Source organism: Octopus sinensis, linkage group LG7 (assembly GCF_006345805.1).
Source record: "Octopus sinensis linkage group LG7, ASM634580v1, whole genome shotgun sequence".
Taxonomy (NCBI): Eukaryota; Metazoa; Mollusca; class Cephalopoda; order Octopoda; family Octopodidae; genus Octopus; species Octopus sinensis.
Window position 1 is genome coordinate 29,453,729 of NC_043003.1, and position 27,738 is coordinate 29,481,466.

Genomic DNA, 27,738 nt, shown 5'->3' on the forward strand with positions numbered 1-27,738 from the left:
AGGTACATAATTCTTAATCTTTAATCCATCACCTAATTTAATACTTTTACCTGGCCCTCTGTGTATTTATAGTTGTATGCAGTCTGTAAGAAGCATTCTGGTCTGAGGATAACCTCCTCCCTTGCTTCCACCAGCTTTGGAACCACTAAAATGTGTTATAACTACTGTTGACCCTCCTCAGGAAAGCTATAAAATTTGTTTAAGAATATATTTCCTTGCCATTTGGGATTTTGTGCATCTTCCCTGAGAACAGCACTCTAAAAGACTGCTGGCACCTTGACTCAGGAATCATCTGCTCTTGCTGAGACATTCATCAACTGTTTTCTTTTCTCTTCTTTTTTTTGCACTGGCCAAGTCTGGAGGAAGGGGCAGTGCCCAGGACCTTTCCAAGCTCTCTGAGACCAGTAAGATTGATGATTTCAATGATTGTCTTGAACATATTTGTAAGTCAACATTTGTGGCAATGATATGATCAAAAAGGAAATTACAGAGGAAAGGATTGGACACAACAAATGTGTTAGGAAGAGTGGGGAGTTGAGTGGGCTGGAATAGCTGAGCAGAAGGAACATAAACCCAGTCAGCTTTGAGGAGAAGAGGTCATTATGGTAGTGGTAGAAGGGGTAGAGAGTGGAGGCAGCACATGTCTGTGATCCAGAGGCTGGAGTGTGTTTGTGAGTGATTATACTAATCAGTCTGGTGGCCCTTTACTTGACATAGTCTATGGTGTCTGTGTGTGCAGCGGCAGCACCATCTCAGCTATCAGAGCAATATTCACTCCAAAGGTGAAATGCATTTATTGGCCTTATGAGTCTCTGCCACAGTGATGTTTATTTGGCTCTGATGTATATATATATATATATATATATATATATATATATATATATATAACTTATAAAATAAGAGCAAAAGAAAAATTCTAATGCCAAATATGCCGAAAATAGACAAATTGTCAATAACCATTATAATTTATGCGTCTCAAAATTTTCTCCTCCTCAGCGATAAATACATATTTATCGCTGAGGAGGAGAAAATTCTTATGAATTAACTCTGAAATTGGGACCAATACGGTAATAACGGAATTTTTTAGAAATTTCTATTGGCTTGTTTCGAGACACATAAATTATAATGGTTATTGACAATTTGTCTATTTTCGGCATGTTTGGCATTAGAATTTTTCTTTTGCCCTTATTTTATAAGTTATTTATAAATTTAACCTTTAAAGGTATTTTTTAATATGCTGGCCATTGATATAATTTTTTTTTTCAAAAAAATGTTATCCTACATTAGATATATATATATATATATATATATATATATATATCATCATCATCATCATCATCGTTTAACGTCCGTTCTCCATGCTAGCATGGGTTGGACGGTTCGACCGGGGATCTGGGAAGCCAGAAGGCTGCACCAGGCTCCAGTCTTATCTGGCAGTGTTTCTACAGCTGGATGCCCTTCCTAACGCCAACCACTCCGTGAGTGTAGTGGGTGCTTTTTACGTGCCACCTGCACAGGTGCCAGGCGAGGTTGGCAATGGCCACGGTCGGATTGGAGTATTTTATGTGCCATCGGCACAGAAGCCAGACGAGGCGGTGCTGGCATCGGCCACGAGTCGGATGTATATATACATATATATACATAAACACTGCCAGATCAGACTGGAGCCTGGCACAGCCTCCTGGCTTCCCAGACCCCGGTCAAACTGTCCAACCTATGCTAGCATGGAAAACAGACATTAAACGATGATGATGATGATGATTATATATATATATGTAGTGTTTTGACAAAATAAGTTTCACAGTATCATGCCTTTTGATGATGTGTATACATTTGGTACCATACACGGATAGCAATTTCAATATAGTGTTGTTTCAATTGCATTTACTGAAATATTAATTGTAATGAGAAGTCTGAAGTCTAATAATTTTTGTTTTTCTTTTTAATATCAGAGTTTGCTGCAAGACCTGAAAAAAAAAGTGGAAGAAGAAAATGAAAAATATGAGGCTTTGAGCAATGAAGTTGATGAAGAAAATACAAAACTTGAAGAAATTATAAAAGGTTATGAGAAAGAGAAAGAAGAAGTAAGTATATTTGATGAACAACAAATGTTTTTAAGTTATTGAGGAACTGGCAGAGTCAATAGAGCATTAGACAGAATGCCTTGTGATATTTGTTTTGACTCTCTGCACCCTGAGTTCAAATCCCACCAAGAGCTACTTTGTTTATCATCCTTCTGGGGTGTCAATAAAATGCTGATTCAGAGTGGTCGATTGCCAGATTGTAAGACTTTTGGAACTTTTGGACTGGATATACCTTGGAGTATTTGTTTCAGCTCCTTGTGTTCTGAGTTCAAATCCTGCCACGGCTTACTTGGGTAGTAGGCTTAACCTGTCGCCAGCTTCACACCAGTTCAAGGCCTCGATGTCAACAAGGGTCACGGCCCTGACGGCATACACCCATGGGTTATCAAAGCGTTGGCTCTGGTCATCTGTGAGCCCTTAACACGTCTATTCAATATGTCATTGGCAATGGGTGTTATACCTGTGGACTGGAGAACAGCGATAATCTGCCTAATTTTTAAGAAAGGGAGCCGCGAAGACCCGCTTAACTACCGACCGGTTTTCCTTACATCAATAATCAGCAAGATGTTCAAAACCATCATTAAGTAAAGTATGATGCTCCACCGCCAAAACACAGCCTCTATCTCTGATTCCCAACATGGCTTTGTGCCGATGAGATCATGCTTGACCAACTTACTGGTAACGGAAGAATTGGTGATGCGCATCCTCGATGATAGTAATGCTGTTGACATCATTTTATTGGACTTTGCCAAAGCTTTTGACTCGGTAAACCACCCCCTATTACTTGTCAAGCTTCAAGCATATAGTTTCCATCCGGATATTGTACGATGGGTTGGTGCCTTTCTCTCAGATCGCTCCTTCCAAGTCCAAGTTAATGGTTCGCGGTCCGACGTCTCCAGTGCGAGCAGTGGCGTGCCTCAAGGTTCAATGCTTGGGCCCTTATTGTTCTTAGTCTTCATAAATGACTTGCCCGACGACCTCACGCAACACACCCTTCTATTTGCTGACGATGTCAAACTGGTCACTCCTCGCGGTGATATAGAGGATCTTCGTCGATGCCTCCACTATATTTGGAGATGGTCTAACGAATGGGACCTGTGTCTGAACGTGTCAAAGTGCTGTCATCTGCCTGTTGGCTCTCCTCCTGCAACTCAACTTGATTTTGAGCCGGGTCATCTGCTGCTGGAGAAGACCGGTCAGGTAAAGGACCTGGGTATCTTGGTGGATTCCTCCTTTTCGCCTTCAGCCCAGTGCGTCCATGATGCCAACAAAGCACGCGGAATTCTGTTCTTGATTCGACGGTCATTCGGAATGCTCAGAGCAGCCATATTCCTACCGCTCTATGTCACGCTGGTGAGACCCATATTGGAGTATGGGATTCAAGCCTCTTCTCCTTATCTCCTCAAAGACATACAGCATCTCGAAAGAGTCCAGAAGCTGGCTACCCGCATGGTTCTTGGTCTCAAGAATTTGTCTTATGAAGAAAGGCTGAAGACACTCGACCTTTATTCTCTAGAAAAACGATGACGCCGTGGAGATCTCATTCTTGCTCACAACATCATAAGCGGAAAGTGTAACCTCTCGAAAGAGCTGTTCTTCACTCCTGCTCCAGAGCGTCGGCTGCGGGGTCATTCCGAAAAGCTCTATCTGCGACGATTTCATCTCAATCGAAGGAGAGGGGCTTTCTCCGTCCGGGTTGCGGATCCATGGAATAAGCTGCCAGACGAGATGGTGAAGATGCCGACGACCGCTCGGTTCAAAGTCTCCCTTGACCTCAAGTGGCCTGAACTCTTTACATGAACACCACCCTGTACATAACTCCATGTCCCCCTACATGGCCTTGCTTTTTGCTTTTTGAGCCAAAAAATTAACTAACTAACTAACTAACTAACTAGCACCTAACAACTTGAGTGCCTTTAGTGGAGTCTACTCTGTTATAAGTACTTGGGCCAGATCTCTGAAAGCTTCCCTCCCTCCGCTTCCCTCAGAAAGCTTCCCTCCCTCCGCTTAAGAAGCCTTGTGAAGTATCATGGTCACTGCCTTCCTTCCTGACTAAAAAGATAAGAATATCTGATTATAATTTGCTTTTTTAATTGAATAATACTCACCCAAAAAATGAAGATCAAGTGAGGTTAAAGTAGCATTCATTTGTTTTTATGTCTGCTTTTTTTTTTCATGCTAACAAAGGTTAAATGAATGTATTGGTTTCATAAGGCATGTAACGTGAAAGGATCTATCATCGAAGCACTGGCAGGGTGTCGAGATCTTTCTAGTCACATACAAAAATTCTTGTAGAAAACAAACAGACGAAACTCAGGTTAAAGGTGAACAGACAACAGTTTGGGTTTATTGATTCATGGTTGTACGTTGTCTGGTGGGAGAAAGACAGCCTCTGATATACTGCTGGTGTTGGTCGTTGAGGTTGGTTGCTGGTGTGTGGCTGTCAGAGCCAGGAAAACGTGACCGATCGCAGTGCTGTCTTGAGCCGAAGAGAGAGATTTGAGGTTCGCGGGCTCGAGAGATGTTTTCCCGCACATGCGCATGGGGAAGACTTCCGGTGGCCACCCGGAAGTAGTCCCATTCTGCGCATGCGCGCCGAACCCTACACAGTAGCATCACTACAGGCAGAAAGCTGGCAGAAACATTAGCACGCCAGGCGAAATGCTTAGCAGTATTTCATCTGTATTTACATTCTGAGTTCAAATTCCACCAAGCTCAACTTTACCTTTCATCCTTTCGGGATCAATAAATTAAGTACCAGTTGTATACTGGGGTCGATCTAATCAACTGGCCCTCTCCACCAAAATTTCAGGCCTTGTACCTAGAATAGAAAAGAATATATTGGTTTCAAATTTTTGCACAAGCCCAGCACTTTCAGGAGAGGGTAAGTCAATTAAATCAACCCCAGTGCCCAACTGATACTTACTTTATTGATCCCGAAAGGATGAAAAGTAAAGTTGATCTCAGCAAAACTTGAACTCAGAATATAAAGATGGATGAAATTCCCGCTAAGCATTTTGCTCGGCATGCTGACAATTCTGCCTGCTCATCTTATTGAATGAATATATTAACGAGGCATTGTTTTACAGTCAGATACCCTTCCTGTCACTAACCATTGCTTGTTTTTCACATAATGGATTTCTTACTTCATACATCTTCAAAGACATAAAGATGTTCACAAGAAAATGACAGCAACACCACTGCACATAGCTTGGGGGTTTTCAGAGAAATGCTAATGTAAATAAATGGGCAAACTCACACATGTACATGCATGCACAAACACACGCACACACACACACACGCACACACATACACACACACACACACATACACACACATGGATGCATGCATATGTAGTGAAACATACAGCTGGTATAATGTGTTGATGTGACTGTGTGTATGTTATCACAAGGGTTCATGCAGAGATGGAAAGAATAAATACAAGATCTATACATTTACTACATAAAAATATAATTTTATTCTTTTTTCGATGATGATCCATGAAACCAAATTGTAGTAGCTAGTTGAAGAAATCTTATGCAAGAAAGTTCAGGAAATGTAGAACAACAGCAAAGTGGTGGCTTTCAGTCATCTTGGCTATAGAGAAAGATACAGGCATATCAACAATGTGAATGGCTGTAAGTCAGATTGACTAAGAAGTAAAATGCTGGGTTAGCAAGCTGTTTTTATTTATGGAACGCTAGACATTCTAGAAACGCCAAACTTCATGAATAATTAAGAATCCTATCTCATGATATTGATGCTGCGAGAAGCTTAGGAAGGGAGGTTACTCTATGATCTTACTTGCAAGGGAGATCATTCAACTATCTACATACACCACTACACATACATACTCATGTATGTGCACTCACACATACATACATACATATAATATTGATTTCAAATTTCGACATAAGACCAGCAGGTTTGAAGAAGGAGCCAAGTCAATTCTATCAACCCCAGTGTTCAACTGCTACTTATTTTATCAACTCCAAAAGAATAAAAGGCAATGTTGACCCCAGCAGAATTTGAACTGAGAACTTAAAGTCAGATTAAGTGCCACTAAGCATTTTGTCTGGCATGACAGTGATTCTGCCAGCTCACCACCTCACATACATATAATATTAATGTTTATTTTTTATGTCGAGTTATGTATAAAAAGAATTTAGCTCTAAACTTAAAGAGCACTCCATACTTTCTAGTAGAGTCTATGTTTATTAAACTTTTACTAGCAGTAAGATGATAGTCACTTCAAAATTTCAGTTTGCAAGCCTTCATCAGTTTGTACAGATACATACTTACACACACACACACACACACACACACACACACACACACACATATATATGTATTTTACTAGGGAAGGCCGATTTATGAGGTTACCCTGGGTTTTCCATCCATCCTCAGACCCCAAGACTTGTTGGCCTAAGACCTCTTTAAAATACAGAGGGGATTAGATCATGCACAGCAGTGACAGGAAGAGGTCAGAGGGCAACTGGACAGCGTGAAGGCAAGACATGTGTGCATGAGGAAGAGACAAGAACGTCCACGTGGGTAGTGAGAGAATATTCCCTCCAGATCGACAGATAAGAAAGCGTGAATTCTCCTTTTTCCTAATTTCCCCTTCATTCTACAAAATCTAGTTCAAGACACTTGCCCAAAGTACCACACATGGGACTGAACCTGAAACTACAATGTTGAGAAGTGAGCTTCTTAACCACACAGCCATACATCTGTCATATATGGAAACAAGTGGTGAGCTGGCAGAAACGTTAGTGCGCCGGGCGAAATGCTTAGCGGTATTTCGTCTGTCGTTACGTTCTGAGTTCAAATTCTGCTGAGGTCGACTTTGCCTTTCATCCTTTCGGGGTCGATAAATAAAGTACCAGTTTCGCACTGGGGTCGATGTAATCGACTTAATCACTTTGTCTGTCCTTGTTTGTCCCCTCTATGTTTAACCCCTTGTGGGCAGTAAAGAAATATATATGGAAACAAGCTCCAGTTTAGTATCTTATACTTCTGTCACAAAAATAGATTCTGCACAGTAACACATCCTGTATAACGTCCAGTCACCTGATCACCTGCCATTGTATATTACATGATATTTCTTTTCTATTGATCTTTTCTAGCTGCTTAAACATGAACAAGAAACAATTGACTTTGTGAATGCCCTGGAGGAGAAATTAGTAAAACTGAATTATTTGAAATCTCAAAGGCAAAAGGTAAACTTGATATTTCTAAAAGTTGGAAGGTAATACTTTGTTAAATGATGTTTTTTTTTTTTCACATTTATCAAGGTGCAGACATCATTGCGTGGTTAAGAAGTTTGTTCCCAAACTACATGGTTTTGAGTTCACCACTTCTACAATGGCCCCATTGTAGTTGAGACACTAGATGTATTCAGCCTTAGATATTTCCCGGGATCCAAGGACAATATTATCAATGGCTTCTTCATATTTCCCACATTGTGAGCCTGTAGATGACCAAAGTAACTAGGAACCCAGTTATCTTGTTCTTCCACATATTTAATGGCCCAGCAGAAAAGATAGTAAACTATTTCCTCTTAGAACATGAGTTCATATCTTGCTACATGCAGTCGGTTCACTGTGTCACTGGGTTGTGTGAAATATGATTAGTTTTATGGCAAGAAGACAACAAATAAGGTCCACAAATTTACAATGTGCATTTGTTTGGCTTTGAGACATTTCAGTTTAAGGATTTGTTTCCTCATTTGACAGATTCACATGCTACAATTCCCTGAGACATTCAGTCTTAAACTGTAATGTTATAGCTGGACAACTATATTAAACAGGAGAGGACTAAGAACCAAGCCTTGAGAGATACCCATCAACACATGATGTACAATGTGTATATGTGTGCACATGTTTGTGCACATATGTTTTTTGTTTGTTTGTTTGTATGTGTATATGAGTTGTTGATTTTGACAGGATTTGAACTCAGAGCACAAAAAGTCAAATAAATATTGCAAGGCATTTTATCTAATGCCCCATCAACTCTTCCAGTTTGTCACCCCCACCTTATTGTGAGAGATCTCCTCGGTGACCAAAGGGCGAATCTACCAGGCCTTCATTTGTACTATCTTCCTCTATGGCAGTGAAACATGGCCTATGAGGGTTAGTCGATCAGCAAAGGCTGGAAGTGTTCGACAATGACTGTCTCTGCCGCATTCTTTGCTGCCGACGCATTGATCGGGTTCCTACAGCTGGACTTCATCATCGCCTGAATCTCTGGCCCCTCCCTTCAGTGCTTCTACAATGGCGCTTAAGGTGGTTTGGTCATGCGGCCTGGTGTCCAGAGTGATGTCCTCCTCCCACTTCCACTTCCCAGCTGGCGCAAACGCACGGGCAGGCAACTGAAGACCTGAGCAGTGACGATAAAGGAGGACCTCTCCGAACTATCAGGTCCGCAGGTGGTTAGTCTGCACAGATGGAACCACGAATTGCTCACTGTCTCCAGTGACCTCGCACAGGACTGTCGAGCATGGGCCACCACGGTTCATGATGCCGTCAGGACCAGAGAAGAAGCTGGCTCAACCTGCCCTGGGTGAACACTGTCACAAGTACAAAGTACACCTTATTGTGTATCTAGAAGTAATATACTCTCTCTAGGACTATTGTTTAATGTGTTCAAATTTGGCTCTTTTTTTCCCCAGAGAATGAATGCTCACATAAAGAACTTCCTATCAGCTGATAATTTTTTAAATTTCTTTTTGCAGGTCATAGAGTCTTTAATGCAGAAGAAAAAGAACCTTGAAAATAAATTCGATGAAAGGCTTCAAGATGATAATGGTTATTTGGAGAAGCTAACTCCATACAAGGAAATGTTAAGTGTAAGTAAAATTATTGTTTTTTGTTTTATTTTATACTTTTCAATGTTTTTTTTAGTTTGTTCAGGCAGTAGGAGCAGTGGCCATGGTCTTTGTAGGATCTAAACTTCTGAGACAGACAGAGTTGATATTTCTCTTCTTCAACAGCTGAAAGTTAACAGCCACAGAAAAAAGGGGGCTAGGCCAAGATTCTAGAAGCCTGATGTTCTAGGAAGGAAAGACTGGATGTGATGGTTAGAGTGGGGCCTGGTAGTGTAGACCCAATGTAGGTGAAAGAAGAGGAGGAAGGACAGGATATAGTTGAGAGATTAAGGATTTGTGAGGATAGACCCAATGTGTGTGTGGAGGAGGGGAGGAGAGGAAACAAGTCAGTCAAAATTACATGTGTAGAAGTTGAACAAAAATAGTTGGGTCCAAGGAGTAGAGGCCACTGGAGATTGGAGTGGTGCTAGAAGGACACAGGATGTCTGTAGATCAGAAGCTGAAGCATACTGGTGAATAATTTCATACCAACTAAACAGGTGGCCATTTTTGTTGAATGTAGTCTTGTATGGCTGTGAGTGTCACATGAGTTTGTAGAGAGTTAGGGAGAAATCATTTTCTAGCTCTGAAGAAGAAGGCCAGTATTGGCCATGTTGAGGATGTGTGTTGACTAGATGAGACCCTCAATGATAGTGGTGCTTTGTATATATAATTTAAACAAAGTAGCTGCATACTCTTTTGCTGTTTACTTTGAAACTTTTCTGTTCTAGGCTTTGTAATTTCTTCTCTAAATCTTCAACACATTTAGTTGTTAGAACTAGGCCATCACCTCTCAACTCCTGGCATAAAACTGCTTTCCATCAATACTACACCCACACTCAGCGGAGGAGTTTTGTCTTGCAAGTTACTTGGTAATTTTACAAGTGCTAGTGTGACAAAAGAAAGAAAAAGCACTCAGTATACTTTGTAAAGTGGTTGGAGTTAGGAAGAACATCCGGCCATAGAAACCATGCCAAGACTGACCTTAGAGTTTGTCAGATCTTACCAAACCATCCAACCCATGACAGCAAATAAGAACATTAAATAATGATAATTATGATGATAGTGATGATATGTGTGTGTGTGTGTGTGTGTGTGTGTGTGTGTGTGTGTGTGTGTGTGTATGTGTGTGTGTGCGTGTGTGTGAGTGTGTGTGTGTGTGTGTGTGTATGTGTGTAATTTTACACATGTATACAAACATCTGTCTCTGTCTGTCTCTCTCTCTCTCTCTCTTTCTCTCACTCTCTCTTTCTCTCTCTCTCTTTCTCTCTCTCTCTCTCTCTCTCTCTCTCTCTCTCTCACCGTGATCACCGTTACCGACCAGGCTATCAGATGTTGCTACACATCACTGGTCACAATGCGCTTTGCATTGTTTTAGCCTTCAAATGACGCCACCCCGCTGGCTAAGTGAGCAGGTCAATGTATATATATATATATACAGAGAGAGAGAGAGAGAGAGAATGTTTCTCAAAGGGGAGGTCTATGGGACGGTGGACAAGATGTTTTGAGAAAATTTGGTTTAAATGTTTGACAACTCAGCACCATCCATTGGACGTGGGAGGGGTGTTTTGCTCATGTTGAATATATTGATATCTATCTGTGCATGAGCATGAGCATGCATGTGTGTGCTTGTGTCCATGTATGTATGAAAGAGCATGTGTGTGTGTGAGTGTGTGTGTGAGTGCATGTCTGTGTCTCAATGTGTCTTTATGTGTGTGCATTCATATGTGTGTGAGTTCCTGTGTATTTGTGTGTACATGTGTACTTCTGTATGCGTGTTTCCATGTATGTGTGTATGCGTATATATGTGTGTCTGTGTGGGTGTGAGGCCATGTCTGTGTCCTTGTTTGTCTTTGCATGTGTGTGTGTATGTGTGTGTATCTATTCGTGTGTGTGTGTGCGTGTATCCATTCGTGTGTGTGCGTATGTGTGTATATGTATGTGTGTGTCCATGCATCTTTGTAAGGTCTCTACCTAATGAGAGTATTTACTATTAAAAACTGGTCATGTTGCGTCCTGTTGTCTTGACAGGATTTCTATGCTAATCCGGTTCAGCACACAACCATGTTATTCTTTGGCATGCTGGTAGAGTATCAAGGTTTGTTTTTGATCCCTGTACTCCTTCCAATGCTTATTTATACACTCAGCCAAACCTCTCGCTGTTTTTCCTATGTATGCAGTCTTCTGGTTTTTACAATCACCATCCATGCCGTTTATTTGGTAAACCACACATATATATATATTGTGTTACAGTAAGAAACAGTGCACAGTACCAGAATGTTTTACTCAAGTCAAATATAACAAAATATTCCAAACTGTTGTTAGTGTATCTGTAATGGACGCATTTTGTGTTATATATTATGCAAACCTGAGACATGTTTTAAAAGTAAACGATCTCAAAATAAATCTTTTTGTTTTGACATCATTACTATAGCTATATATGTATATATAAATATGTATATATAATTATATATAATTGTTAAAAAAGACAACAAACGTTAAGGCAAAACAAACATCTCAAGTCATATATGTTATTATTATTGGAAAAATTCAAAGTCTTACAGCTGTTTCTGGGATATCCCAGAGTATGGGATATTCTGTCATCGGAGACAAATAGAGAAAATGAGAAGGTTATAGATTAATGAAGCGAGAAGGGTATATTTGTCTCCGATGACAGAATATCCCATACTCTGGGATATCCCAGAAACAGCTGTAAGACTTTGAATTTTTCTAATGATAATGTATATGACGTGAGATGTTTGTCTTGCCTTAACATTTGTTGCTCTCTATAACGATTATATGTCTGCTATATCGGAAATCTACAATGGTTCCATAACTTCCATCTCGGCTATAACCTTGGAGCCATGGTAATCTGTTACAGCACTTACCCAGCACACCTAGTCGTTGAGATCACCTGTGAACTAAACCCCCATATTTTTTTTTATATGTATGTGTGTGTGTGTACATATTCTTTTACTTGTTTCAGTCCTTGACTGTGGCCAGGCTGGAGCAAGATATATATATATATATATATATATCATAGTACATACATATGTACATACACACACACACACACACACACACACATATACATATGTATTGGGTTCCCCGGAAAGTTTGTGCTGATTTATAGCAGCTTACCTTTCGACTTATTTTAGAACATGGTTGAGTCCATAAAATAGGATTTGACCACATCTCCATTTAGAGCACATTTTAAGCTATCTTTTCATGGAAGAAGCTTTATGTTCTTATAACCTGTGTTAATTTTGTAACCCCTTAAAATGGAAGATAAGAAAGTTCATTTTTGGCAATTGATGCCTTTCTTTTTCGGTAAAGGTAAAAATGCCTCACAAGCAACCAAAGAAATATGCGCAGTTTATGGCGATGTTTCTTTATCCGAAAGAACGGTATGGAAGTGGTTTGCAAGGTTCCAAGCTGGAGATTGTAGCCTTATTGATAAAGAGCGATCAGGCAGGCCATCCACTACAGATGATGACCAAATCAAGTCATTAATTGAGAATAATTCACATTGCACAACCCGAGAATTGGCAGAAAGCTTCAACCTATCAAAATCTGTCATTCATGAGCACCTGGTAAAGCTTGGGTACACAAATTGCTATGATGTTTGGGTACCACATGAGTTGAGTGAGAAGAACCTTTTGGATCACATTTCCATCTGTGATTCGCTTTATGAACAGAATGAAAATGCATTTAAAGCAAATTGTGACAGGTGATGAGAAATGGATTATCTACCAAAATGTTCAGAGAAAGTAATCCTGGAGTAAGCGACATGAGCCACCTTTAGCCACCCCCAAAAGCGGATCTTCTTGCTTTGTGTCTGGTGGGATTGGAAAGGAATTCTGTACTATGAGCTTCTCCCAAGTAATCAGACAATTAATTCTGAGAAATATTACACTCAACTGAACGAGTTAATAGCAGCAATTCAAGAGAAACGTCCAGAATTGGCCAACAGGAAGGTGTTGTTTTCCAATATGATAATGCAAGACCGCAGGTTTCTTTGGGAACCAGACAAAAATTGCTGCAGCTCGGCTGGGATGTGTTACCCCACCCTCCATATTCACCAGATATTGCTCCTTTGGATTTACACTTATTCAGGTCTCTGCAGAATAGTCTTAATGGTAAAAATTTCAATTCCTTGGATGACGTAAAAAGATACCTTGATGAATTCTTTGCCATGAGACCACCTCACATCTGGGAAGAGGGTATTTTCAAGTTAAAGGAAAGATGGAGACGCATTTTGCAACAAAATGGTTCATATTTGGTTGATTTAAAATGTAATGGCAAATATTTATTGACCTTTTTCTTTCTTTTAAAAATCGGCACAAACTTTCCTGACAACCCAATATATTTAGTGGTGTTGTGTCAAGTGTTATTTACAATTTTGTTCATTTTGAGGACTCCTCAACATATACACTATTGCACTATGTATATTGATTTCAGTTCTTGATTTTCAAAACTTTCCTCTACACATCAGTGTAGTATCATCATATCCTTTGTTGTGAATTCCTGTCTATTTAGCTCTATGTGTGAACCATTTCTAAAAATTTCTTTAGTCGAATTTTATTCCCTTTTAACATTGTCATCCTTCTTGCAGGAGAATGTATTTTATTTGGAAAAGAAAGAGAGTGAAATCATAGAAATGGAGAGTTCGATGAAAACTCAAGTTAAAACCATGGAACTACAGAAGAATGCTTTCAGCACAGTAACTGTTAAGTTGAAAGGAAACATCAGGAAGAATCGGTAAGTTGGTGCTTTGGATTTTTAATGCTGTCAGTTTCAGTTTGTAGTAACTTTTACCTCCATTTCTGTACCATTTCAGACTGTATCACCAATGTACCAAAAGCATTACCATTATCATCATCAATATCATTATTACCATCACTATCCTTGCTGTCACCATCAAGATGTGGAATCATACTTGGTTGGTGGTTGGTTGGTTGGTGGTTGGTTGGTTGGTAAGCATCACAGAGGGCCTCAGATTTAGACTCAAACAAGCTGAAAAATATGGGATCTTGAAAATGTCCAGTCTGTTAAGTATTAATTTATGGCTGGATTGGTTGATTGGTTGGTCGGTTGGTATTATTTAATTGATTTGTTGGTTGGATGGTTGGTTCGGTGGCTGGCTGACTGGCTGGCTGACTGGCTGGCTGGCTGGTTGGTTGGTTTGTTGGTTGAGTACTAGTTTGGTTAGTTGGTTAGTTAATTGAGTAATAGGTTGGTTAGTTGGTTAGTTGGTTGGTTTGTAAGCACCACAGAGAGCTCCAGATTTTTAAACAGGTAGATCAAAAGATATAGAATCTTGTGTTGGTCCTATCTATTAAGCATTGACTTACAGTTGGATTGATTGGTTTGTTAGTTGGTTGGTTAGTTGGTTTATTGGCTGGTTGATTAGTTTGGTTAGTTCGTTGGTTGGTTGCTTGCTTGCTTGCTTCATAGGTAGGTTGGTTAGTAGGCTTGTTGGCTTGTTGGCTGGTTGATTGGTTGGTTGGTTGGTTGGTTGGTTGGTTGGATGATTATTTGATTGGTTGATTGATTAGTTGGTTGATTGGTTTATTGGCTGGTTGATTGGTTTATTGGTAAGTTGATTGGTTTATTGGTAAGTTGATTATTTGTTTAGTTGTCATTTTTTAATAACCACATCTAATTTGTTAATGTTCTTTAGAATTAGGTTAATTGTATTAAATCTTTATTTAAATATGATTTATAATAAAACTGTAATGAATGAAAAAATTTCTGTAGTTTTTGATAGGTTCTTCAGTCTGTGAGGCTCATAGCCATTTCTTGTTTAGTTTACTGCTTATTCCATTCTTGACCATAGTTTGTATGTATATACTAGTGTTTTATATATATATTGAGAAAATATACGTTGTGTATACATTGAGAGAATATATTGTGTGTGTAAGTTTAATGATAGTTTCAACATCGACACTAAGATTAAGTGATTTCCTGGACTTCAACAGACTTCCTCTGTTTTTAGGTAACTCCTGAAACAGAACAACTGACTAAATCTCCTGTTAAACCTAACCATAACACTGTGATTCCAATTAACCGAATTCTTCGCTGTCACCTACTGTCTAATAGTGGCTGTCTCTCTGATAAGGCCTCTGTTTCATAGCTAGACATATGTGGCTATCATTAATGCCCTCACCCTCATACCAGTGATGTTATGTATCTCATTGTGTATAATAAATATACTGTTATTTTATCTCATAGAGTATATACTTGATATGTTTTTATATGTCTCACATTCAGCAGATATACTGTTATATTGTTGTTTATACTGATATATGTAATATTAATAATCTGCCTCTGTACATATATATATATATATGCATATATATATGTGTGTGCGTGTGTGTGTGTGTGTGTGTGTGTGGAGGGGTTAATGTATTTATATCATTTTCATTATTGTCATCTTTTAATGTCCAATTTTGGCATGGGATGGTCAGTTTGACGGGATTCAACAACATGGAGGATTACATTGAACTCCAGTGTTTTCAAGGGCTTGGTTTTTATGGCTGATGCCCTTGCTAATGACACCACTTTACAGAGTGTACTAGGCACTTTTCTTCATGGATGGAGCACTAGTGAAGTAACTAAATAAGTTGTAATACGAAGAAAATACCCCTCAACTGAGTAGGGTTGTGGTAGAAAGGAAAGTGGAACAGGTGTCTAGCAATGTAGGAGCTACATGACTACTCCTACCTTAAATATTAGGGTGAGAGTTATAGAAAAGATAAAGATAGTAGTGAAGAGATGTCAGAGCTTACTCTCAGGGTATAAAAAGGTGAATATAAGACAGAATATAGACAAAGAGTTGGGAACAGTGAGAAGGTTTGTAAGAGGGAAAGAAAAGTGTCAGATGGTTTGAGATGGAGTGGGTGAGAAGAGGTGAATGTACTGAAGGGTGATTGTAGAGGTGTGGTTGATGGTAAATATCAGTTTAGGGTAAGGTGAAAGAAATAGGAAGGAGGAGGTGATACATGGAAGTACAAGAAGGGTGGAGAACTGCAATATAATAGCCTGTAGATAGATCAAAGATGATGTGTGATGTGGGAAAGTGGAGAGAGACAGAGGAGAGAAGAAAGAGAGGTCAGATGTAAGCCAAATTGCTCACTTTGGTTACATGCAAAATGGTGTGAGAACCATCTGCTGGTATGTCCCAACATTTCATACCATGGAAAAAATTCAAATATGAATGAGAAGCAGCCTGAGAAATATAAACAATATCGAACACATATACACAAGGTATGTGTCTATTGCCTGTTTGTGGGCAGCTTGTGATATCTAGGCATGAAAGAAAATTTTCTCTCATGCCTATAAATCGCAGCCTGCCCACAAACTGGCAATACACATATCTAGTGTATGTGTATTCAATATTGTTTATATTCCTTGGACTGCTTCTCATTCAAATATATATATATATGGTGTAAACAGAGTTAGCAGTTATAGTAACTGACCAAGGGATAAAATATCAGTATATACTATCGGTATCCGTTACCTGTATTATCCATGAGCATTGGCGTGCAGGTACACCATGCACATAGAGTGCAAATAACAACTAGATAAACAAGAGTTTATCACGAACCAATGCAAATAACTAGAAAATGGAGAAAACCACAAGCGCCTGGAGGAAGTAGTACTGCCCTGGCTCAAAAGGGTGGCTGCTGGAAGATCCTATGTCTGGCAAGAAGATTCTGCACCATGCCACACAAGCAGGAGAACCCAGTCATGGCTGTCAGACAATTTCTGCGACCACATCACCCCTAACATTTGGCCAGTTAGGTGGCCAAATGTTAGGGGTGATGCTGACATGGTTGCTACATTAGAGGATGACGTTCTTGCTTTATCAACAGTGCAAAAGTGGGCAGCTGAATTTAGGAGGGGAAGGAGAGTCTTAAAGATGACCTAAGGTCTGGATGTGCAGCAACTGCCATCACTGACAAAAACATTCATTGTGTTCACCACATGGTGATGGATAACAGGCAATTGACTATAAATCAAATTAACACATCCTGTGAGAAAGTTGAGAATATTCTGCACAATGAACTTGGCATGACAAAAGTTTCTGCTCAGTGGGTGCCATATCTTCTGACACCTGACCAAAACAGCACCAGGCTGATCATATCACGGGAAAATCTGACATTGTTTGAGGCAGATCCAGCTGATTTCTTTGAATATTTTATAACCAAGGATGAGTATTGGGTTTATCAGTTTGAGCCAGAGACAAAGAGATAATCCATCTGCTCCAAACAAGGTCAATGTTGTTTCATCTGCAAGGAAGGTGGTGACCTCAGTTTTTTGGGATGCAAAAGTCATCATGTTTATTGACTATCTTCAAAAGGGCTTCACTATCAATGGAGAGTACTAAGCCAATTTGCCAGGGCAGTTACAAAAGGCTATTAAGACCAAATGGCCAAAAAGAGTCATGTTTCATCTGGACAATGCTCCAGCACACAAGTCCTTGGTTTCAATGGCTGCTACGCATGACAGCATCTTTAAAAAGGTTGATCACCCTCCCTATTCTCCTGATTTGGCCCAATCTGATTATAATCCGTCCCTCCATCATGAAGAAAACTCTTGGCTGGGAACCAGTATCACAGCGATGATGATGTTATATCAACTGTTGATGACAGTTTTTGAGCAACTGAATGAGAGCTTCTTCATGAATGGGATCCAAGCACTGTAACACTGATGGTAGCAGTATGTGAACTGCAAGAGGGACAATGTTGAAAGATAAAACCCCATTTGGTCAGATTCCACGAGAGTATCTTAGTCATCTTAGTCAGCCTGTGAACTCCTACTGTATGTGTGTAAAATCCAAAATTCTACATAATCCTACTTCAGACTGTGTATAATCATCAATCTTTCTTTGTTTGTCTGTCTGACTCTCTTTCTCTACTCCCCCTACCCTCCTCTCTCTCTCTATCTCTATCTCTTTTTCTCTGATTATCTTTCTGTTTCTCTCTCTTTTTCTGCAGTATTTCAATGATGAATATCAAAACACAATTGCAAAAGATTGACGAAGGCTCAGTAGATTGTCTGAAGCGTCTGAAAGAGACACAAGGTACAGTAATTCTCAAAGCTATTTCACTTAACATCACTACACACGAAGCCACACTTCCTGCATACCACTGTGTCAGTTTCAAGCCAACTGAGATCCATAGCAATGACTAACCATGGCTCTTTTTAAACTGATCAGACATTCATACATAACGATTTCAAATTTTGGCTCAAAGCCAACAAGTTCAGGGAATGGGATAAGTTGATTACATCAACCCTGAAATGATGAAAGGCAAAGTCAACCTCGGTGGAATTTGCAATTCAGAACATGAAGACAGATGAAATACTGCTCAGCATTTTGCCTGGTGTGCTAACAATTCTGCCTGCTCATCACCTTTAGACATTCATGTGGAGGCACGTGGCTTAGTGGTTAGGGTGTTGAACTCATGATCGTAAGGTTGTGGTTTCAATTCCTGGACCGGGCGATGTGTTGTGTTCTTGAGCAAAATACTTCATTTCACATTGCTCCAGTCCACTCAGCTAGCAAAAATGAGTAATCCTGCGATGGACCGGCATCCCATCCAGGTGAGGAATTTCTACGCCACTGAAACTGGGAAACTGGCCCTTATGAGCCTGGCATGGCTCGAGAAGGAACATTTTTATCTATTTTAGACATTCATACATAATAAGTGCTGATTGAGTAAAAATAGATTAAAAGTTCAAATGCTACAATTATATCAAATGTAATTTATCATTGTTGTCATCATCATCATCGTTGTTGTCATCATTGTCATCATCATCATCAGCAGCAGCACCATCAGCAGTATTGTTGTCATCTCTTAATGTCCATCTTTCATGCTGCATGTGTTGGGTGGTTTGACGGAATCTGCTGGCTCTGAGGATTGCATCATGCTTCAGTGTCTGCTTTGGTGTGGTTTCTCCGACTAGATGCCCTTCTCAGCACCAACCTTTCTATGGTACAAGTGACATTGGTACTTGTAAGGTCACCACGAAGTTTGAAGGCTAAGATCACCTTTGACTGAATGGGGCTACAGAAGAGAGGAAGGTAGTTTTATACTACAGAAGAAGGGAGTTAAAGTATGAAAGAAGGAGCCAGAGCAGAACAGATTTCTCGCTGTAGAGGGGCTGCATAGCTACACACACACACACACACACACAAACACACACTCACGCACACACATACACACACAAAAGGTTATATATAATATAACCAGTGTTTTTCTTCAAATTTCGCTTATTTACTAAACAAACAGCATAAAGATCAACATCATCATCATCATCATCATCATCATCTCATCATCATCATCATATAACATCCATTTCCTATGCTGGCATGGATTTGAGGAGTTATCTTAGTGCAACTCAGTTGCTATTCAGAGTTACTTCCTAGACTAGTCATAGGACTGCATCTTGCTCATACATTTTGGTTTTGGCTCAATTCCTACAACTGGATGCTCTTATTACCATCCACTTACATTAACTTGTAACTAGAACAACAGGAAAATATGCTTATATTTATCAGTGGTGTTTATTCATTTATGAAAAAATAAAAGACCAGTTATAAGGGAGGAAAATACAAATAATAAAAATATATTAAAAGCAATTTTTACAGAAATCAATTAGTCTTTGAAAAAAGAAATTTTAATGAAAAAATATGTCTATGTATGTATGTGTGTGTGTGTGTGTGTGTGTGTGTATGTATTGTATGCATATATATATTATCATCAGTGGTATCCTAGATACGCTATATCAGTATAATAGATGGGATGGTCACGGATGGAATGTCTTTAATTTTAAGTGTGTTGGACAAGGTCTGACCTGGAGCTAAACAGCAACAGAAACAGCAACACCTCTTTACACACTATACTGTGCCATCTGAGCCACTCTACACACGATCTAACACCACTTTGCACCAGATCTAATGCTACCCACACCAACTAGTGCTACTTCACACACCACCTAAGGCCACTCCCAAACTACTTAATACCACTCCAGGTACCATTTGATACCCATGCCCATGCTTTCTAATACTACTCTGCACTTCATCTAACACCACTCCAAACTCTCATCTAAAACCACTCCCATTCCCATAGTGCTGCTCCACACACAATCTAACACCACACCACACCACTCATCATCTAGCATCACACTCCCACACACAGGTTAATGCCTTTCTATAGAGCATCGCACACTCCTTTCTGCTCCTTCCTCATCACTCTCTCCTCACTTCCTTTCAATAATAACCACGGTAACAACAATAACGTGATTATAGTACAGAGCAGCAAAAATCTCCAGTTTTGAACACTTTCCCCACCCACCCCAAAACCACCCAGTGTTTTTCTTTTTGCTTTCATTTCGTTATTTGTTTTAAAAGTGGAAGTGTGTCTGAAGGAGGAGGGGTGCATTGTGGCAGCAATGCTTCACAAAGGTAGCTTTCTTGTCAGAATTATCTTCGGCTAATAGACTTTCAAATCTGTTTGGCTTTTTACTAAAAGCAGCCATATATATATATATATAGATATATATACACACATACATACATACATACATACATACATACATACATACACATACACGCACATACACACATACACACACACACACACACATATATATATATATATATATCTGACACTAGATTTCTGTTGTAAGACGAGTATTTATGATGTGTTTTTTGATGGATGTGGATACATATAGCACAATGTAAATGAATCTCTGTTCATTTACCCCCAACGTCATCTTTATCATCATCGTTGTCGTCGTCGTTATCATCATCATCATCATCATCATCATCATCATCATTATCACCACCACCATCATCATCATCATCATCATCATCATCATCATATTTGTAGTCAATTTACTATCTGCTTTTCCAGGCTTGCATGCTTTAGGCATATGTCACTGAGTCAGATTTTCCACACTTCAATGCTTTTTTCCTACCACAAACCCTCTTCCATTTCCAATCAAGGTAACACTTCTCCATAATCGAATATGATGAATAACATCACAAGTTGTATAAGAGCGATGCTCATTTACAAATCTCATGTAATGTTTTGCCTATGAGTATTCAGTTGTTTGAACAACCGAGCTACTTGTTATTGAATTGTATGTGGCTGAGTATATAGCAGATGCATACACCCTTAAGATAATTCTCAGGCAGCATAAGTGTGATTAAGTCAAAGATGTTTGGACCTTGGTTCTATGGAGTTTCAGTCCACTCCATTTCATACATAAAGCATAGGTCAACCGGAATAGATGGTAAAATGCGTTTGCCCAAGATACCATGCATTAAAATTGGACATGGTATCTCAAGGTTTTTGAAACAAACTTCTAAACCATTTAGAAATAGACTGAACATGTGTATGTGTGTGTGTATGCAAATATGTGTGTGTGTATATATATATATATATATATATACACACACACCAACCAGTTGACTGTGAAAATATTTTACCTCAAAAAATGTATGTACATTCTGTGCATTTTCCTCCAGGCACTTGATGTAGCCCTGTATGTTGAGTCTGAGGCCATGTAGGAAGATGAATGGAGGCATAGCATCACCATCACTAGTGATCACTCCTGACACCATGATGTTGACTGGATGTTCATTTTTTATCACTTTTGGTACATGTCCTCAGATTACACTGTCCTCACATTGACACCAAAACACTCTGAAATGTTTGTATTGGAGCTTCTGGCATGAATACCAAGCAGAACAACATGTTGTTTCCAAATTTCTGGCAGACCGAATTGCAGCATGGGGCTGTCTTTATCACAGACAGTGCCCAAATGACCCTACTATACTGTGTAGTTGACAAAATCAAAAACAAACAATGCACTTGCACGAAATTAAAAATATAAAATAGCGACAATTTACCCATTGCACCTTGTATTTATATATACATACATACATACATACATATATGTGTGTGTGTATGTGTGTGTATATGTATATATATATATACATATATATATGTATATATATATATATATATATATATATATATATATATATATATATATATATATATATAACGGGAAAGTTTACAAAAATAAACAAAAGATGAAGGCAGGTGGAGTACAAACAAACAATGTATTAGTATAGCGCTCAGGAATAGAAATAGAAAAAGTCTTTTACATTTCAAGCCTACGCTCTTTGAAAGAAAGATACACAGAAGAAAACAAGGAGAGAAACAGGGAGAGAAAAAAATGCATGTAGGAGCTAACGATCTATCATATATATATATATATAAATACTAGCAAACACACTCATCCTTTGGACAGTTTAAGTTGCTTTGGTGGTATTTTTTTCACCAAAATATTGAACTGCCAAGAAGGTTTATGAATAGCATGGCAATCTATGTTTCCAATTAACCTAGGAATGGAAAATCAAATTAAATGCTGGTTATTGTGAAGGTTATTGCACTTTAATGATCATAGAACATATAAGTTTGCAAGCGATGCAAAGTAGAGCTACTGAAGTGTTTTGGGAGTAGATTAGAGATAATGACTACAAATTATGGTTGTTTTACATGAATGATGAGTGGCGTAATCCTCAGCAGGATCATAGTTGAGTGCCTTTGATGACCATTGACCACTCGATGGCTTCCAATAGCCATTGGTAAGAGCCTTCCAGTGAACATTAGACTGAAGTCTCATCATCCAATGGTTATCATCATCTGCCAACCTTGTGGTAGAAGTGGGTGCATCATTGCATACCTGATGGATAGCACTCTCTTCTGGGGCTTCTTTGGCCCTCACAGCAGAAGTGGATGCAGCATTGCCTGCCCAATGGTTAGCACTCTTTTGTAGGGTTTCTGCAGTACAATTTAACAACAACAACAATGAAGATGACAATGATGATGACAAAGACAACAACGATGACAGCAATGGTGGTGGTGGTGGTGATGGTGAAGATGATGATGATATATACTCTTTCATTGAAGCCGAAAAAAGCTTAACAAACTGTTACTCGGAGTTTCATGTAACTGTTCATCATGCAGTTGTTATAACACAGACTAGTCTCTATTATGACAGCTATCTCACAAAAAGTTACATGAAACTCTGAGTAACAGTTTGTCAAGGGTTTTTTTATTTTTATTTTTCGACTTCAATGAAATTAGTAACTTTTGGTATTCGAGTACTAATTTTTTGGGCCTTGTTTTGCACCTATGTGATTACTTGTGTGTTTGTGTGTGTGTGTATGTGTGTGTGTGTGTGCGTGTGTGTGTGTGCGTGTGCGTGTGTGCATGTGTGTATGTGCGTATGCATGTATGTATGTATCTATGTACGTATATTTTGCACCTACGGGTTACTTACCTTTGTGTGTGTGTGTCTGCGTCTGTGTGTGTGTGTATGTATGTATGTATCTATGTATGTGTGTATGTTTTGCACCTATGTGGTTACTAGCCTCTGTGTGTGCATGTGCATGTGTGTCTGTATGCATGTGTATGTGTACATGCATGTATGTATGTATGTATGTAGTTAGATTACATAGGTCAATCCAATGGCCTAATATTTTGGAGTTTCCATGGTGTGTAACCACTTTTTGAGAAAAGGAAAACTTAGATGAGTATTATGGCTCATTACTCTAACAGCAAAAGCAGTGCTGGAAGAAAGAGGGCATATATTTATATATAAATACACCATCTGGTTGGATTACAATATCACATCTGACAGGGGTCAGAAGAAAAGAAAGAGAAGAAAAATTAGTAAAAAAATGAAAAATAAAAATAAGCGATAAGGAAAAAATGTGTTTATGTTTGAACATGCACACACACACACATACATGCATACATATATGCACATACATAAGCAAACATGTACACAGATATGAACACAGATGCATATACACATGCATACTCACACATGCACACATAAGTGCACTGACATATACACATGCCTCCTCCACCACACACATATGGACTCACAGAAACACGCTAACATACACATACATGTATACACACATACACTCACATGCAGATATATGCATAGCTGCACATAAATATACATGCACAAGAAAGAGAGTGCATAGACAACCAAGCATTCTCTTCTTACACATGCATACTCTCACATACACACAGACACACACATATACACATCCTTGCTCATTCACACATACACATATCCTTGCTCACATACACATACACACACCCTTGGTCTCACACACACACATTCAAAGATATGCAGAGGTACGCACACATATGATTCAGGCACAAGAGAAAGTGCACAAGCACTTTCTTTCTACACACACATACTCATATGCACACACACACACACACACACATACACAACTGCATGCACACACTCATGTATACAGACACACACACTCACACAAGTACATACCTGCTCTCTCGCACATACACACCACATACACACACACTCTCACACATACAAATATGTTCGTTTACACACACACATGCTTATGACTTTTCAAACTTATCTCTTTTATTATAGGTTTCTTGTTTTGTCAGAAATAATTAAGCACGTTCTTCAATTTTTACCTCAGCAAAGGTGGAGGTATTGTTTTCAGTCACAGTTGTTTGTTTGTTTGTCCAAGGACAAGACATCTTGAGAACCACTGGATGGATTTGGATGAAACTTTCAGGGATGTTTGGCCTCATAACTGGCATGAACTGATTAGATTTTGGGATCAATTTGATACCAGACAAGGATTCTGGATAATTTTTCCTGTTTTTTTAATTTAATTTTTGAGTACAGTTGGGTTCATTTTTAGTATTCTCATTTGTGAGAGCAGTTGAGTTTATTTCAGATATTCTCATTTTAAAAATCATCTCTGGCTAACCATTGAGAGGACATTGGTTTTGCCTTGACGGAGGTTTGTGCTCTCTAAGTACTTTTGTTATTGTTGTTGTTGTTGTTGTTGTTGTTATTATTAACTGCTGGATTAAGACCTCTTCAAAATATGGAGTGAGGAAATGCCTCTCTATAAAAGTAAACGCTAAGTGATTATCTTTCTTTGCCATTGGTCATCAAGCTTTGGCCATGCCACCACCTTATGGTCACCAAAGAACCACGAAAGTAAACAATTGTCTCCCTTCAGCCTTGGCTATTAGCTTCCAGCTGTAGCATCACCTTGCAGATTCCTAAATGCCAGCAGGAATCTTCTAAAATGCAAGCATGCCCCAAAAATCTCCATCCTCATGTGGTAAGTAGCTTGCTTACCAACCACGTGTCTTCCACCAAGTGTCTTCAACTATAGACTTGGGCTGACCAAAGCCTTGTGAGTGGATTTGGTAGATGGAAAGAAGCCCATCGTATATATATATATATATATGATGAAATATATATATATGTATATGTGTATGTATATGTTTGTGTGTCTGTGTTTGTCCCCCCCCCCAACATCGCTTGACAACCGATGCTGGTTTGTTTATGTCCCCCGTAAACAAAAGCAGTTTGGCAAAAGAGACCGATAGAATAAGTACCAGGCTTACAAAGAATAAGTCCTGGGGTCGATTTGCTCGACTAAAGGCAGTGCTCCAGCATGGCCACAGTCAAATGACTGAAACAAATAAAACAAATATATATATATATATATATTATATATATATATATATATATATATATATGCATACATACATATATATATATATATATATGTTATAGGGAATTAGTATTAATGGTACACCCCTCCCAATGTGACGAGTGGAATAAGCCAATCATGATAAGTAAGGTGACGTCCGTCAGTATCAAGAGAGTATGTATTAGACTGTGTTGAGTGTTGAGAGTTGTATCTGTGCTGATATAGTAATTATACTGTGATACTGAGTGGATGTTATAACAATCCAACCTTCTGAGGATAATAACACTGTATGACTGGGGGTCTTACAATGCCAGATAGAAACAGTCTACCAACAACTTCAGAATATAATAATATCAATCAGAGTGACAACTGTCACACAAAGACAGATAGAACAGCGGCAAAAGACTGCTTTATAACAGTGGTGACAAGGATAAACCAATTCACGTGGAGTTAATAGAAACTTGTAGGGGAGTTAACAAACTCACAAAAGTTTTTGTTGTGTAAATTTTATGAAAAATCATAAAATTATGGAATATATGTTGGCTAATTTGCTTGAGTTGCAAAAATAGCAACAACAACAGTTGAAAGAAGAACAACAACATCTGATACATCTGCAAGAGCAGCAACAGAAGCAACAACAACAATTAATATTACAGCAGCAAATGCTGCAATTACTGAAGTCATCAAGAAAGCCAGAAAAAGTGTTCTCGCCTGACTCAAATATGAATCTGATAAAAGAGTTACCTTTGAAGCATACTACAGAAGATATGAGCAAATCTTCGAAAAAGTATGTAAAGATTGGGACAACAAGATGAAAGCTCACTTAATCTTGAGAAAACTGGCACCAACAGAACAAAAACGATACAGTAATTTTGTACTCCCAAGAGAACCGTCTCACATAAAGTTTAATGACACAATTGGTATATTATGTAAGATTTTCAGTGGAAAAAGCTCCTTGTTCAACACACAGTGGAAGTGTCTGAACATAGAAAAAAGTAGTAATGAGGACTACATCACAAATGCTGGTAGAGTAAACAGGGAATGCGAGAAGTTTAAGCTAGATAAATTAACTCCAAACATGTTCAAATGCCTGATTTTTAAACAGAGACTAACTGCCGAAAAGGACACAGAAGCCAGAACTAGAATTCTTGCAAAGCTGGAGCAAAACCATAATGTAACCCTGCAAAATGTGTCTGAAGAATGTGAAAGGATACTTAAATTAAGACACAACACAGGAAATTGAATGTAAAAATTGTTTCCAAGTAAAAAATCAGTGCAGAATAATCTGAATAGAGATAGTGTGTTTTCTAAACAATACAACAAATTTCACGATGTAAACCCATGTTTTGCATGAGGTGGTATGCATCTGAGGAAAAATTGTCCATTAAAAAAAATGGAGTGTTTTCATAGTGGAAATATAGGACATATAAAGTCGCACTGTAGAACAAGGATGATAAAACATCAGAACAATGTGAAATAAGTAAATAGTTTGTCTTCGAAAAAAGGGGTAATATCAAGTCATTAAAAATGAAATGTCTGATTTTCTCATGCACCAAGTTTGATAGCCATTAACTCTAATGACAATTCTTTGTTTTACAACATTGAAGAGTTACATCATCACTTTTCAAAATGAAATTCATGGTGTCTGATTATATTGTGAGTTTTCTCTTGTAAATCAACTTTTGTGAACTCATCGATAGATCAAAAATTTGTATTGTTTATGAATATCAGTTCTGTCATGGAACTAATGCATCTCAGACAGTTTGAAACATTAATGAGGTGTTTGGCAAATGAGCACACTCTACATCAATGGTTTGAGTAGTTTTGGTCTGGTGACTTCAGTCTTGAAAATCAGCCCCGTGGTAGAGAGAAGTGGATACCACACAAACTGAACAAGCATCAAATGACTCAGGGTCAAACAAAAAAGCCTAAGATATATGTATTAAAACATTCACTTAATTTATTTGGCACAGAGTGGATACAACCATTTAATTTATGGATACATTCAAAAGTGTGTAGAAATATAGTTGCTTCAGTCAAAGGTTCAAATGAGGCTGAAGGACTGAAACAAAAGAAGTGCAGTAAAACATGTGTGTGTATATATATATATATATATATATATATATGTGTGTGTGTGGTGTGTGTGTGTGTGTGTGTGTGTGTGTGTGTGTGTATACATATAAATATATACA

General features: G+C 38.6%; 1 protein-coding gene across 1 annotated transcript in view; it reads left to right on the forward strand.

Annotated features, from left to right (window-relative positions):
- The window catches only part of LOC115214361 (restin homolog), an 88,381-nt gene that overhangs the window by 53,490 nt on the left and 7,153 nt on the right, over positions 1-27,738 (forward strand). Inside the window, exons 13-17 of the mRNA XM_029783555.2 lie at positions 1,953-2,084; positions 7,214-7,306; positions 8,821-8,934; positions 13,568-13,713; positions 17,955-18,040. Of these exons, the coding sequence (XP_029639415.1) occupies positions 1,953-2,084; positions 7,214-7,306; positions 8,821-8,934; positions 13,568-13,713; positions 17,955-18,040 (571 nt within the window). The remainder of the gene's footprint in view (positions 1-1,952; positions 2,085-7,213; positions 7,307-8,820; positions 8,935-13,567; positions 13,714-17,954; positions 18,041-27,738) is intronic.